Source organism: Scophthalmus maximus, chromosome 10 (assembly GCF_022379125.1).
Source record: "Scophthalmus maximus strain ysfricsl-2021 chromosome 10, ASM2237912v1, whole genome shotgun sequence".
NCBI classification, from domain to species: Eukaryota; Metazoa; Chordata; class Actinopteri; order Pleuronectiformes; family Scophthalmidae; genus Scophthalmus; species Scophthalmus maximus.
In genome coordinates, this window is record NC_061524.1 from 1,636,655 (window position 1) to 1,652,217 (window position 15,563).

At 45.7% G+C, this 15,563-nt stretch overlaps 1 protein-coding gene and 9 non-coding genes across 21 annotated transcripts in view; 9 read left to right on the forward strand and 1 right to left on the reverse strand.

Annotated features, from left to right (window-relative positions):
• LOC118283976 (LIM domain-binding protein 3-like) overlaps positions 1 to 15,359 on the reverse strand; it is a 32,031-nt gene extending 16,672 nt beyond the window's left edge. For 3 of the 12 annotated variants that reach the window (XM_035606487.2, XM_047335077.1, XM_035606491.2), the window contains exons 1-2: positions 11,549 to 11,909; positions 1,521 to 1,672 (exon numbers count right to left, since the gene is read on the reverse strand). In XM_035606487.2, the coding sequence (XP_035462380.2) occupies positions 1,521 to 1,672; positions 11,549 to 11,644 (248 nt within the window). In that variant the 5' untranslated portion in view covers positions 11,645 to 11,909. The other 9 variants (XM_047335079.1, XM_047335078.1, XM_035606482.2 and 6 more) reach the window with 9 other exon arrangements.
• On the forward strand, positions 2,267 to 2,339 carry trnat-cgu. Its single transcript has one exon. It is a non-coding gene; the product is annotated as a tRNA-Thr (tRNA).
• trnat-agu lies at positions 4,232 to 4,305 on the forward strand. Its single transcript has one exon. It is a non-coding gene; the product is annotated as a tRNA-Thr (tRNA).
• trnat-agu lies at positions 4,584 to 4,657 on the forward strand. Its single transcript has one exon. It is a non-coding gene; the product is annotated as a tRNA-Thr (tRNA).
• On the forward strand, positions 4,937 to 5,010 carry trnat-ugu. The gene has a single exon. It is a non-coding gene; the product is annotated as a tRNA-Thr (tRNA).
• trnat-agu lies at positions 5,127 to 5,200 on the forward strand. The gene has a single exon. It is a non-coding gene; the product is annotated as a tRNA-Thr (tRNA).
• Positions 5,488 to 5,561, forward strand: trnat-ugu. Its single transcript has one exon. It is a non-coding gene; the product is annotated as a tRNA-Thr (tRNA).
• trnat-agu lies at positions 5,678 to 5,751 on the forward strand. The gene has a single exon. It is a non-coding gene; the product is annotated as a tRNA-Thr (tRNA).
• Positions 5,868 to 5,941, forward strand: trnat-agu. Its single transcript has one exon. It is a non-coding gene; the product is annotated as a tRNA-Thr (tRNA).
• On the forward strand, positions 6,110 to 6,183 carry trnat-ugu. Its single transcript has one exon. It is a non-coding gene; the product is annotated as a tRNA-Thr (tRNA).
• Positions 15,360 to 15,563: the final 204 nt, after the last annotated feature.

The window sequence follows — 15,563 nt, forward strand, 5'->3', positions numbered from 1 at the left end:
AGCCGAGGAGATTACCGCCGGCGTTCCGCCGCGTCTCGCTAACCCTCTGGTTTGTTTACGAGCGTCCACGCCGCCCCTGAGCGCCCGGCGAGCCGAGCTGCCGCTAACGTTTGCTCAGCTTGTTCCTCTGATAACTTAAGATCCAGATATGTTCACGAGGTTTTCACCCAGAGCTTGAGTTCATCCGCCTCCTCTCCGGCACAAAACAGAGCCGCACGTTAAATCCAGCAAAAACACAAGAATAAAGCAGCTTTATATTAAAAATCTAACTCAAATTAGGGTTTTGCTGTAGGTTGCTGGGAACGTTTGGCGTAATCTTATGTTCACAACTCGAAAAAATATACAGCATCTTTAGATATTTAAAGAAAAAAACAAGAATGAGCCAAAGAAAATATTCTGGAATTCAGAAATCTGATCACAGGTTCATGTTGTGCTGCTGTGGGAAGGAAAACAATAAAATGCTATGACCCCGAAATGAAAACTGAAGACGTGTGTGAAGGTTAAGAAGAGGTCAAACAGTGTGTCCGAGCTGCTCGTCTAACTTCCTGACTCCGCCCGTCTCGCTGTCCACTTCAACGCTAATGAAACCAACTCAAAAGACACGAGGAAGACGAGGAGAAGCTCATCATCCTCAGCCCCCGACCGTGTTATCTTCATCACCCAGAGGGTTCGTGGTTATGAGCCTCCAACATTCATTTCCTCGCTGAACTTATCAGATCTCCTCCGTCGGATACCTTCAGGGTGAGCGGAGGAAGATTCCACTCACCACAAATAGCCCGACGTCCTCGTCTGCAGCAGCTGCCGTCTTCATTTCAGCCTCTTACCAAAAAACTACCAACCTCTTCACTTCTATTCATGAAGATCAAAGTGCTCCTCGTGCTCCTATATCGTTTCTGTTACTCAACAATATGTTTTGAATGTTTCATTTGAATACACTTGAATTTCACTCCAACAGATCAGAAAAACGCACGACTGCCCCTGAAGGCCTCTTCCTGAGATACAACGTTAAAGAACCCCTCAAGTCACGTTTTAAAGTATATAAAAAAATAATCTGCTATGCCTAATATTTTGTTTAACATTGTTTACCCCCAAAAAAGTTTTTAAAAAACCCTCTGAAATTAATCGCCACCTATTTTGATAATCGATTAATCGGTTGAAGTAGTTTTTATGAAAATAAAATTCAAAATTCTCTGATTTCAGCTTCTTCCATGTGAATATTTTCTGGTTTCTTTGCTCCTCTGTGACAGTAAACTGAATATCTTTTTTTGTGTGTGGACAAAACAAAACATCATCTTGGTGGTTTGAGGAAACACGATTTACATTTTTCACCATTTCATGAACCAAGCGACGAATCGAATAATTGAGCTGTGGCCAAACGTATTCCTGAGATGTTGTGTCAACGAGAATCGGACAGATTGACAAACTGAAAAACCGCCACGGAGACGCAGTCACTGCGTTTTGCCGTCGCAGGTCGGCTCGGCGGAGTAGAAACGTACGACGCTGTCACCGCGGCGTCTTACTTGGACATGGTGAGCGTCAGGTTGTAGTTGGCCATCTTGATCTTGTTCTGCGCCTCCAGGTGCGTCATCCCGTCGGTGCCGACGCCGTCGATGGCGACGATGACGTCTCCCTGGATCAGGTTCCCCTGCGCCGCCTTGCTGCCCAGAGTGATCTGTGGGAAAAAACCCAGCGTCAAAGACGGTTCAGGACGAACGTCGGCTCCGAGGATCTGCGACCGGCGGACACGTGATGTTTCTTTCTTTCGAGAAAAATCCTGCGAGTGGGTTTGATAATAATCGTGTCCAGTAACCAGGTCAGTGAACACGTCGGCCTGAATCCGTCAGTCACGTCATCGTGGAAAGCTGGATGGAAAAAAAGGTTTGCTGCCTTTTTTTCCATGAAACAATCAATCAAATGGGAAGAATCATTAATCAATAAGTTCATCGGTAATGTGTCCGCACGCTGAAGTGGCGTTTTAATCTGAAAATCCAACCTCTGGAAAAGTGTTTTTTGGTGTGGTTGTTATTACCTGAGAGAGGAAGAGCATGACAAGGTCGCGACCTGCATTCACAGGACAGTTACATAAACCAGGAGGAGAACGAGGTCGGCGACGTTCAGATGAACCGCGAAGAACAAGAAGATGAAGAAGGCGAATAAGGACACAAGTGATTTGTCAAGCAAACAGCTGACGACTGATTTTCCATCAGACTCTATCAACAGGTTTTACTGAAGATTATTTAATAAAATGGAAATATTAATGTCTACAGGCGCCGTGGCTTAGCTGGCGAAAGCACCTGTCTCGTAAACAGGAGATCTGGGTTCAAATCCCAGCAGCGCCTCAGACTTGAAGCTGTAACTAATTAACTCTTTCTTATCTTTTATGAAAACGTGGCGGTTTAGTCTTTTATTCTCTTGAAATGAAAAATAAAAAACACTTTCTGATTTCCTTCCGTTGACTGAAAAACTTTGTTGAATTGAAAGTGGAGACGAAACTGTGTCGTCCTCTTCTTCACTTTCGGTTATGTCATGGCGAGGAGCCACGCCCACAATTTTAACGCTCTTTTTAAAGTTAACGCGTCAGGACGAGTCCTCGATTCTGACACGTGAGACATGAAATACAGATACAACCAGACGGCGTGATCAGTAATCTCTCCTCGAGGCCTCGATCCATAACATCAGACTGGAACACGAGTCAAACAGAAATGATCTGTGTGGTGTATTTTAAAAGACAACAGGAGCGAATATGATATTCAAACATAACTGGGCTTATAATTCCCAACCCTTCCTGTGTACTGGACAGGTTAGCGCAGTGTTTTAATAAAAATAATAATCAGAAAGAGTCCGAGCATGAAGCTCCACAGTTTAGGGTTCAGACCTCAGATTAGAACCTGAGCACGAGAAACAAAACCGTGGCTGCGTTTGATAGATTTTTTACCTCGTGACCTTTCACTCGCGCCGCCCGTCAGTAACCCAGAGGCCTCTGGTGGCGCCTCGGACACAATGACGGGACACAAGTGTTAAACCCCGGACAGCTGTCCACACACGGCACTAACCCCAACCACTCGCCACATTTACCCCCCAAAATCCCCCCAGTTCAAATCCACGGGACTTATTTTAGCTCCAGTCTGAACGCTGCCACCTCTGACCCCTACACCAGGAGCTGAGGGTGGAGGAGAAGATGCTGGAGTTGAGGGGAGAGGAGATGGTGGCAACTGTGGAGCCGAGGAGGAGATCGTTCAGACGTAAGACGGCGATATATGGAAGCAGCGGTGGGAGACAGAGGCTTAGGAAGAGGAAGGAGGAGCTTCAAGAGAAACAGAAAGGAAGGAGCTGGTTGGATAGTGGCTGTGGCAGAACCATCCCATGGTTCAGAGAGGTTTGGTTATTGTCATCAGTTATTTTTTAACGAAACCGACGGGAAAAAACGTCTCGTACGCGTGGAAATGGCTTTGGGACGGGATTTTCTTGAAGCTCAGTATGAACGGCATGTTTTAAGATTTAAACCAAAAGCCCCTGAACCGATGGTTTCCCCGTCTGTTGGTGCGTCTGCAGGGAGAGTGACAGGAGTCATCGGAGCAGACTGCAGGGAAACAGGAGGATCAACGTGAAAACAACAGCAGCTGCGACACAAACCGTGATGAAGGTTAAACATGAGCTCCGACACTCGGACTCATCTTTCTGACATTTCCCCTGAACGAGGGTTAATCGGACGCACGGAAATTCAACGTGAAATCGACGTATTCTGGAGCGTTTAGTTCAACAACCGTATTCAACAGGACGTAGAAACATGGAGACTCACACGGAGGTCGGTCCACCTCATGGAACTATATTTAACTCATTATACATGTATGAACACATAAATATGGACAATATATTCAATAATGTAGATAAGTTCTTCTAAATATTACACACTGTAGCTTTAATGTTTCAGTTTCTCACCACAAACACGCTGGTTTGGGTTTTTATTAGATCAGAGAGCAGCTGTAACAGCGCCCTCTGCAGCCACAGCTGGTAATCACAAGGCGCTGATGCCTTTAATTCTACTGTCCGACTGGTTAATGGTTCTGAAAGCGAGCAAACGTTTTTTTGTACCAAATTTTAAGATATAACCTCAAGGCATTTCTCAGCCAACATATACACAAGAGTGGGACAGTTAAACAAAATAAAATGAACTAACGCCCGAAGAATCCGAATCAACAATTGTCGGTGGGCGACCCACCAACCACATGGAGGCGCTGTGGCTTAGTTGGTCAAAGCGCCTGTCTAGTAAACAGGAGATCCTGGGTTCAAATCCCAGCAGTGCCTTCTTGCTAGAAAAAGGAAACCCATTAAATGATGTTTGATCCAGGAAGTGACCGCCATTTGGCGCTGTAGCTTGGCAGTGCCACATGGTGACAAGATGCCGATGCATTTAATTCTGTTGGAGACCGAGCGGTTAATGGTTCTGAAAGCCGAGCGGTTAATGGTTCTGAGCCAAAATATTCACCGGGGTGGGATGGTTAAATAAAAGGGAAAAAAATTATTATGATAATCGTATGAGTTGTATGATAAATATTCAAAGGGCGGCCCAATATCCACATGGAGGTGCTGTGGCTTAGATGGTCAAAGCGCCTGTCTAGTAAACAGGAGATCCTGGGTTCAAATCCCAGCAGTGCCTTCTTGCTAGAAAAAGGAAACCCATTAAATGTTTGCGAAGTTTGATCCAGGAAGTGACGCGCCACATGGTAACAAGATGCCGATGCATTTAATTCTGTTGGAGACCGAGCAGTTAATGGTTCTGAAAGCAACTTGAACGTTTGTACCAAATCTTTATTTCTCAAGGCATTTCTTAGCCAACATATTCACCGGGGTGGGACGGTTAAATAAAAGGGAAATAATAATAATAATACATGTTTTCCTCATCTAAATTGGCAAAACATGATCTTTACTTACAAGGGGCACTGTAGCTTAGCTGGTGAAAGCGCCTGTCTTGTAAACAGGAGATCCTGGGTTCAAATCCCAGCAGTGCCTTCCAGTCAATTGCAGATTTACTTATAGCTACAACAAAATCAATCTCGTCTCCTCCTTAAGTTGGTACTAACACACTTTGACGGGCCAAGAGTAGTGCCACGTTTACCAAAGACATTGGCGCTGTGGCTTAGTTGGTCAAAGCGCCTGTCTAGTAAACAGGAGATCCTGGGTTCAAATCCCAGCAGTGCCTTCTTGTTAGAAAGGAAACCTTGAAACTACGTGGTTTCTCACATGAGATGAACTGATCGGTCTGGTGTTCAGGTCAAAACGACCATTAATGATCTTCAAAGGTTAGTTCACAAACGTCATTGACAGGACAGTAGGTGTAATGTGAGACGTTGGGAACCAGATGCTGAGTAAAAATAACTCCTTTGAATGATATCTGCAAAGCTCAATGCTGCTCTCATTTATTTGGATATTATAATAATACATGTTTTCCTCATCTAAATGGGCAAAACATGATCTTTACTTACAAGGGGCACTGTAGCTTAGCTGGTGAAAGCGCCTGTCTTGTAAACAGGAGATCCTGGGTTCAAATCCCAGCAGTGCCTTCCAGTCAATTGCAGATTTACTTATAGCTACAACAAAATCAATCTCGTCTCCTCCTTAAGTTGGTACTAACACACTTTGACGGGCCAAGAGTAGTGCCACGTTTACCAAAGACATTGGCGCTGTGGCTTAGTTGGTCAAAGCGCCTGTCTAGTAAACAGGAGATCCTGGGTTCAAATCCCAGCAGTGCCTCCCAGTCAATTGTAAATTTACTTATAGATACAACAAAATCAATCTCTTCTCTTCCTTAAGTTGGTACTAATACACTTTCACGAGGCAAGAGTAGTGCCACGATTACTAAAGACATTGGTGCTGTGGCTTAGTTGGTCAAAGCGCCTGTCTAGTAAACAGGACATCCTGGGTTCGAATCCCAACAGTGCCTTCTTGTTAGAAAGGAAAGATGACGTATATCAACGATGTTTCTCACCAGAGATGAACTGATCGGTCTGGTTTTCAGGTAAAAGCGACCATTAACGATCTTCAGACTTTAGTTCACAGACGTCATTGACAGGACTGTAGGTGTAATGTGAGACATGTGGAACCAAATGGAGGCGCTGTGGCTTAGCTGGTGAAAGCGCCTGTCTTGTAAACAGGAGATCCTGGGTTCGAATCCCAGCAGTGCCTCTCAGTGTAGGAGTTTTGAAATCAGAATCCACATCAGATAAGACACAGATTTTAATAATAGCGAAGCAGGAGTAGAAAAGTGCTGTGGCTTAAAGCACACGTCTTGTAAACAGGAGGTCATGGGTTCAAATCCCAGCAATGCCTTTTTTTTACTCCCTGATATTGGCATCATCCCCCCAGAAATCATCCCCCAGTCGGGCTCTAGATCAAACTGGAAAACAAATGACAACTTCATCTTTAATCTTTAACAACGAAACATTTCATCCAAACATCGGTGCAGAGCCGTCGGGTCTAACCCGTTCAGGCCTCCTGGTGTGTGTGTGAGTGTGTAGTGTATGAAGTGTGTGTGAGTGTGTGTGTGTGTGTGTGTGTGTTGTGTATAAAGTGTATATGGAGTGTTTGTGGGTCAGTGTGTGTGTGTGTGTGTGTGTGTGTGTGTGTGTGTGGCTCACAGTGGAAGTAGGCCACTCTGGACAGGCTTCACATTGTTCGGGCTCAGTGAGCAGCAGCTTCCCCCGAAAGGAAAAACTCCCCGAACGTTTGTTCACTGTGGTTCGGTTTAATCCGGTCGACTGTGGTGAAATAATCTGTGGAAGTGGAATGACCCTGAAATCAGCTGCGCTCGGCGAACGGTTCAGGCGTGAACGTGATGTAAGAGAGAGAGATTCTCACTTCCATTTTAATTACAAGACCGATCGATGAAAAGTTCAGTTGAACCGCAGCCGCACAGGAAGTGATGTCACGACGTCCACAGCATTCTAGGACTGTCCGGTGGAGATAAAACATGTGAATCTGGGATTTATCACAAACACACACACACACACACACACACACACACACACACACACACACACACACACACACACACACACACACACACACACACACACACACACACACACAAAGACCTCGACAGCAGTGACTCTGTAGGTCTCTAAAAGTAGGTGTGTGTGTGTGTGTGTGTGTGTGTGTGTGTGTGTGTGTGTGTGTGTGTGTGTGTGTGTGTGTGTGTGTGTGAGTGTGTGTGTGTGTGTGTGTGTGTGTGTGTGTGTGTACAGGCTCAGTGACCTTCGGAGGCTAAAAACAGCCTCCTCCTGTCAGCAGCTCCGGCCGCTCACTGTCACTCTGCAGACCCGTGTGCGTTCAGACGAGGCTGCTGCTGCAGTTAGAGACGGTTTATACTCGGTGAAAACGTGACGCTAACTCACATTTCAGCAACTTTAAAAAGGCAATTTGTCCCTCGAACCTGCAACTCTTTGGTCTGACACGCGTTCAGCGTCTCGCTGTCGTCGCTTTGTATCGACTGATGGTTGTGTCATTTTGCATCACCTTGTAGTCACTTTGTGTTTGTTCCTGTTCCTTCTTTGTGCATCTCCGTGGTCTTTCAGTGTCTCTTTGAATTTATTCTGCATCTCTTTGTAGTTGATTTGTATCAATGTGTTATTTTACGTCTCTTTGCGTATCTGCAGTCCTTCAGTGTCTCTTTGTAGTCGTTTTGTGTTCATATGTGGTTGTTGTGTCTCTTTGCATCTCTGAAGTCATTCGGTGCGTCTTCGTAGTCACTGTGGATCTAATTGTTTGTTTCTTCTGTCTTTCTAGTTTCTAGTCATTTGTAATCATTTGTGTCTCTTTGGAGTTATTTTGCATCACTTTGTGGTTGTTGTGTGTCTCTTTGTGTCTCTGCAGTCACTCAGTGTCTCGTTGTCGTCTCTTTACATCCGTTTGTGGTTGTTTTGCGTCTCTTTGGGGTTATTTTGTTCCTTTGGGTCGTTCAGTGTCTCTCTGAAGCCGTTTTGCATCTCTTTGTAGTCATTTTGATTTGATTCATGGTTTGTTTTGTGTCTCTCTGCGTCTCTGTAGTCACTCACTGTCTCTTAGTAGACATGTTGCATCGGTCCGTGTGTATTATATGATGGATTTTCCCAGGAGCAATGTTAACAGAGGTTCTGGCTCGGCCCACTGATCCATCCCTCCCTGCACAAAACGGACGGCATCTTCCCTTTCTGTGACGCGACGACATGAACTGTAGTGACACGTCCACAGACCAGCATCCGTCCTGTGAGTGAAGGGATCTCTAAGGCGGCATGACACAGATCGTGTTCCTGGTCTGGGATTCAGGGACGACGTGTCACAGCGGCAGCAGCAGTTTCTACGAGCTCGACTTTCACACGGACCGAGAAACTTTATCAGAGCAGCTCAGAGCTACTGACGTTCTTCACGTCTGTTGTGTTACTGAGTTTTCATTAGAGAATAGGTTTTTAAAGAGAGTAAACTTCAGTCCCTGAACTCTCTCTCATTACCACGGACTCGGAGCTTCAGTGACATTTCTGTCGGCCCGCGGCTGCTCAGAGGAAAATGTCAGTCCTCTTTATTGCACAGTGGAGCGATATGAGTTTTCTCTTGACGTCCGGCGGGTCAGTGTGCAGCGGAGCTGAGAGAGGACAACCTGCCGCCACATCCGAGGCCTGTCGACGTCTGTCTGAGTCCACGAGGGAGAGACGAGTCTTTTATAAGATGCGAGAAGCAAACAAGACGGCGTGGACGAGAGGAAGCAATTCTTCCATCTTCACACTTTCATTCATGTGAACTCACGGAATTTTAACTTTCAAAACTAAGCTCAGGCGCGATTGTCCCTAAAATCCTAACGACAACTGTCCATCCATCCATCATCGACACCGCCGATCCCAGCTGACACTGGGACGGGAGGCGGGGTTCACCCCGGACAGGTCGCCAGCCAATCACAGGGCCGACACACCCATTCACAACCACTCACACCTTTGGTCAAGATTAGATTCTCCAGCGAACCTAAGCGTTCCTCATACTGATGTAAACACACGAGTGGATCTGGTTGTTCTGTGTAGAAAACGTTCACCATGTTCTGTGAAACAGATTCCTCCTCATCTGCCTGATAATCCCACAGGTTCCCTCCCGCTGCCTGGACCTTCTGCTCTGAACCCGAGGAAAACACACCGAGGGATGATGGGAAGCGTCCGCCGGCATCCGAGAGGCGTCTGTGCCAGGAAACGCAGCGTCGAATAAATCCACCGTTGTCATAACGACGGCCGATTATCACCACAAGGCACCGAACGCAGAGACGCAGATATCGTCCAGACAAAAAATGCTCAGAGATGAAAACTGCTATGAATCATCTTCATCCCATCTGTATTTCACTGAACTGAACTGTGAACAAGAGTCAAACTTTAAAATGTGGCTGTTAACAGTAAAAAAAATGAACTCCTCCTGTAACAAAAGTTGTCGTCTCTTCACAAATCAAGACGTTTGTTTATTGTCACTGTTCTTCCTCGTTCGACAGAACCTTGTAGAAGAAATGATTTCCATGGTCGTTTATTACAGATTGACATATGAGTGGAAAGTGTGAGTGACATCAAGTTTAAAACTATGTTTGTTTCATGTCTGAGGGTTTGGATGAATCGAAAAATCTAAAAATAAATACACAACTCAATAACACACACACACATGCACACACACACACACAAAACACCGAGCAGCTGATTGCTGTAATTTTCATCAGAGCTCTCAGCAGCGTCAGTACGGAGGACCGAAGCTAAGGAAATAAATGACTAAATACATGAATAAATAGAAACAATAAAAACAAATTTCTTTTTATGAATCTCTACATTTATGAATTCATTCATTCATTTGTGTATTTTTTTCTTCATCCATATGTTAACTAGGTGGGCGGGCTTAACTCCGTCTAAAGCTAGTCACTAGTTTGGTCTTTCAAAGTGTGTCATGGGTCAACTTTTTCACCCATTGGTTGAAATACATAAATATATATTTCATTTTTAATTCTTTATTTCTGCATCTTTTCATTTATCTTTCATTTACTTTTGCAGCTTTGGTCCTCCGTACTGAGCCGTGAGGTCTGTGATGCAAATTACAGCAATCAGCCACTCTGTGTTTTTAATTAAGGCGTGTGTGTGTGTGTGTGTGTGTGCGTGTGCGTGTGCGTGTGTGTATGTGTGCACGAGAGACGTAATCATCAGTCAATCAACCAGAACTAATCTCCTGTAGTTTTGAGAACAGGTCACTATATCTACCTCTCGTCTCACCGACATTTACACGTTCAGCCCAGAAATCAAGTGTGGTATTAAATAAAAGTGAATCAAGTGAATCAAGTGACTCAAAGCTTCTCCAGGAATGGACCTCCTGTCAGTCCGATCAGATCTGACCGCCGTGCTTCGCCCCCAAACAGCTAGATCCTCCGTCACCGCAGAGGAAACTTTCAACTGTTGAGCGCTTACGAGGGGTCAGAGGTCACAGGAAGGAGTCATCCAGTGAACCAGACATTTTCCAGGGATTCAAGTGAAAAAATGTGACAAACATTCAACGCGTCGTCCGACGTCAACTCCTCTAATTGAAACAAGAATTCGAGAGGAAAAGTCTTTTTGCGTCTGTCCCTCGTCCGCCGTCGTGAAATGCTGTAATTTGAAGCCTTCAAAATAAAAGTCCTGCTTTAGAACCACTGCCAGAGTATGACATTTTAAACTGAAAGTTTCTACATGCTGTTTTTTTAAACATCTGCATTCGAAGAAAGTATGAAAACCCAGACCAGTCACCACCACGACCGACATCTCATCTCTCAAAGTACTTTTAAAGAACGATAAGGACAAGGAGACGAGTGGAAAACAACCCACAAGTCTTTTTTTCCCAGCATTCCCTCTGTTTATCTGAAGCAGAACGAGCCTCGAGGCCCGAGTCGCCAACAAGCGGGTGGCAGAGAAGAGGTCAGAGGTCAAGGATCACAGCATCCTGACAACAGTTGCAGTACTAGGGAGACGAAGAGGACGAGCGTTTCCGTCTATTCACAGAGACGAAGCTGTGAAACCAACACCAGCTCCAGTTTTAGGACCGCGGCGGCTCTGCTTTCGGCCTGACGCGTCCTGGCAGCCGCCACGCCGCCCGGGGGCCGCCGCCCGGGGGCCGCCGCCCGGGGGCTGCCGCCAGAATCAGAATGAATGAAAAAACAAAAGCCGCCTTCAACCGAGTCTGTGACATCTTATTTTCTTTAAAGACACATTAAGAAAACTGTGTTGACGGGACGTCGACAGGTTTTCCATAAGATCTGGTTCCAGGTCGAACTTAAACTGATTTTATTTTCCTTTCATACGTTTTTTAAATGCCGTTCTCCTGAGCTTCCTCCGTCTCACGTAAATTCAGAAAAAAAGCTCCAACCAGGGACTTTGCAACGTTCAACCAACCCTCCAGCCACCAGGACCCCCCCCTCCTTCCCTCTTGTCTCAACACACAGATTCACCTTGATATGAGCGATATCAGATATTCTCTCTCCGTCACTTAAGCAAAATAAGACGTTTCATGCACCAGTGTCTCAGCACGTTCTTACCCTGGAGATGGTCAGCGGCATGTTGAAGTCCTTGCCCCCCTGCAGCCTGAAGCCCCAGGGCCCAGGGCCGGGCAGCATCACGTTGTAGGCGCTCATTTTTCTTTCCAGACGAACTACCAAAAAAAAAAGAATCCTCGGAAGTTGATCGGAACCAAACTTTTTTAAAAAGAATTAAAAATACCCCACAGCAGCTCAAGAGGGACGGAGGAGGCGGGAGAAGGGTCCGGCGGCGAGTAGCCTCTGAAAGGAGACAAGAGAGAAACCAGGAAGTGAAGCAGGTGAAAGGTGCGAGGAGGAAAAAAGTGTGTGGAATTCACAGAAAGACAACGGAGTGAGAGAAGAAGAAGAAGAAGAAGAAGAGTCAGAGAGGAGGAAGACGAGGACCTGCCTGCTCAGAGGAGCTGAAGTGACAGGCTAAGAATAGCAGGAGATAGCACTGTGTGGCATTGTGGGGGATGGGGGGCGGGGTGGAGGGGTGAGGCAGGGTGAGGCAGGGCAGGGGGGGGGCGAGGGGAGAGGAGGGGGGTTGGACATATATGGCGTGAAAGGGGACACCCGGTATGTCCGGCTCGCCGTGATTCACCGGGGCTAATATAGACCCAGAAGATTCTTCTCCACCACCCCCACCTCGCTCCCCCTCCCTCACCCTCCCGCGCCCAGGGTCTCCCTTGGACCCAATCAGGGGCGACGCCAGGAAACATCTCATTATCTTTGCGGCGATAAAGCCGAAACCGAAAGGGCCCCCCCGAGTGAAGTGGCTCCGATAACGGAGAAGGTCAACGGCGGGCAGTGATTACAGCAAAAGGTCGAGGGTTCAATTCCCATCACTATTTTGAGGGGCAGATTAATTTGATATAATCACTGACCTGTGTGAATACAGTCAGAGGATGAATAAAGTTTGACAATGTGCAGCAGCGATGAGATCTGTGTGGACTGTAACAGACGTCAGGCTGTCGGGCTTTTATTTTGACAGGTGTTAACAACACACACACACACACACACACACACACACACACACACACACACACACACACACACACACACACACACACACACACACACACACACACACACACACACACACACACACACACACACACACACACACACACACACACACCTGAGCGGTCAGCATGTGTGTGGTTTCACGTAATAGCGACACAAACATTTCCAACTCTGATTTAATCTTTGTCAACACAAAATTCATACGAGCTTTTAGTCGTGAACTTTAACCTTCAAACTATTTTTTATGTAAAGTGTGTTGATCACGAAGACACACACACACACACACCGGGGAGCGAACGCACCTTCTCCACGGCGTCTCCGTCAGATTCCTCCTCCCTGTGACAAAGGTGTCTAAACTTAGCCGGTGATATAACAGGCTGAGCAGCTCAGGCTGCTCTGGGATCAGCCCGTCGGTCTCTGCACCGCTGCTGCAGGTACATCAAATACCTCAGAAAGTATTTTCCACGCGGTGACAAGTTTCTGACCAGTGTTCAACCCACAGACTTATATAAAGATGGACGAAGATGACGGTTCCCGAAACGTGAGGCCCAAAACACCTGGATCGCCCCCTGGTGGTTCCAGAAAAACAATCAATATACCAGCAGGGGGAATGATGAGTTCGTTCACTGGGATAATGAAAACATTATTTTATTCTGATTTGCAAAACTGTCATCCTAGTGATGATTTATCCATGCAAATGTTATTTCTTCTGCGTTGGTGTAAACATCTATTGTAACAATATGAGCGAGTGCGTTTAGGGACGTTTCCAAGTCCACTTTTGTGAGTTTAAAGGGGCAGTACGCGATTTTAAAGCAATTCACGTTTTGTAAAAATCAGCAAACATTTCCTCACGTCTGCTAGCTGTCGCTTCTGTTTGTGAGGCAGGTTTTTGTCGACTTAAACTCAGCATTTTTCCTGATAGAAGCACATTATAAGGAAAAGGCTTAACGTGACTAAAAGGCCCAGTGTGTAATATTTGTAATATTCTGGCGGCATCTGGTGGTAAAGTTGCAAACCCCAACCAACTGAGCGACCGACAGGGGACACTTTATGGCAGCGCACCGCTGATTCCATTTCCGGATTCCGGTAGCGTCTGAAAATTCAACGTGAACGTGACATAATCTGGAGCGTTTAGTTCAACAACCATATTTAACACGACGTAGAGACATGGAGACTCAAACGGAGGTCGGGTCCACCTCATGGAACTATATTTAACTCATTCAAACATGGTGATTATACATATATGAACACATGGTTATGGACAATATATTACAATTCTGTGAATAAGTTCTTCTAAATATTACACACTGTAGCTTTAATGTAAGATAACATGCATAATTATATAAAGTCACGTTAAAGCATTTTCAAAGTAAGTTATTTTTCAATCTAAACATGGCGACCGCTGGAAAATGAAAACTGCGTCGATCTGAAACTAGCAAAGTCACTTCAGCGTCCTGGCGGTGTCGGGTGAGGCCGGTCGACCAGAATCATCGTTGACAGATTGAAGTTTAGGGAGAAGTGAGTCGTGGCACAACCATCCAGTCATACGAGTAGGGTGTTAGAGTGTGTGTGTGTGTCTCAGCATTAACAACACACCACTGACCTCAGAGCACTTGTGAATAGCTCGTCATTTTAAACAGCTTCTTAGCGGAGCTGACTCGTACAGTCACAAAGGTCAGAGGAGGAAATGATACGATGATGTAAAGACGGAGCAGACAGAACAGACAGAACAGACGGGAGGGACAATTCATCAGATCTTTAACTTACTTTAACGTACAAACATCTCCTGCATTTGAAAAAAGTAAAAATTTATAATGTTTCAGGGACGTTTCATCTGCTCACCACGACTGCATTTTATGGTTATGACTTGTATCGGCCATGTAGTGGATGTTTAAGAGGGAAAGGGCCTCTCTCTCTCTCTACATATATATATATTTAAATTTATTCAAGAATATGAAATAAATGATCGGATGTTTCAATATTCATTCGTCAAGCAGCAGGACAGAGCACCAGGACAGTCACGGCAATAAAAATAAACCATAAAGGAAAAAAAAATGATATTTTTGGGAAATATTTACATTGTAATATTTTGCCTGAACATTTGAATCAAACCATGTAAAATAAAAAAAACGAACTATTATATGTTTTGAGACTGATCTTTATGTCGTCTCTGACCAGGAAGTGAATACTAATAACAATAATAATTTTATTTATATAGCACCTTTCAGAATTAAAATCACATTCCAACAATAATACGGTTTTCAGGTCACATATCTGTATTAAAAAAAAAATATATAAAAAGACAATATAAAAATTGAATGTAAAGGAAGATCAAACTACTTTCTCAATCTAATATTAATCTAATTAATTCATCTAATTAAAGTGATTTTTTTCAAAATTGTATGTCAGTTTCTGTTGCTGTACGAATCGACTCTAACGGAGACAGGTGTGTTCACCTCGGTTCACCTGCTGTCAGCTGATCTGTAGACACCGCCCACCTGCTGCTGCCTGCCGCTCCTGCCGCGCTCCGCCCCGCCGGCAGCGCGCAGGGCCGCACCGCGCGCGGAACCCAGCGAACACCCTGAAAACAAAACACACACCGAGAGAGTTGAAGAGGTTCGTTTGTTTCTTTCGAAAGTTCTCCAGACTTCGTGAAAACTTACCGGCGGCCGCAGAGGAAGAGGAAGAGCAAGTCGCCGGTGTGCGTCGCTGCGAGCCGAGCCGGGTCGAGCCGGGCGGGCGGTGCAACCACTTGTTGCCGGCTGGTGGTGATGATGAGGATGATGATGATGATGAAGGTGGAGGGATTAACACCGCACGGAGAGGTCGCGGTGTGGAAACAGGTAGAAAAGGTTTTTAAAAAACCGGCCGCCGCTTGTTTTCTCTCCCTGCGGCTCCGTGAACCGGGGGCGGGGGGCGGGGGGGGTCCTGCTGCTGCTCCGGTCCCCGACCCGGGCGGGGAGCAGCGGGGAAGAGGAGGGGGCGTGGCCGGTGGATTTTCATTAGCGGG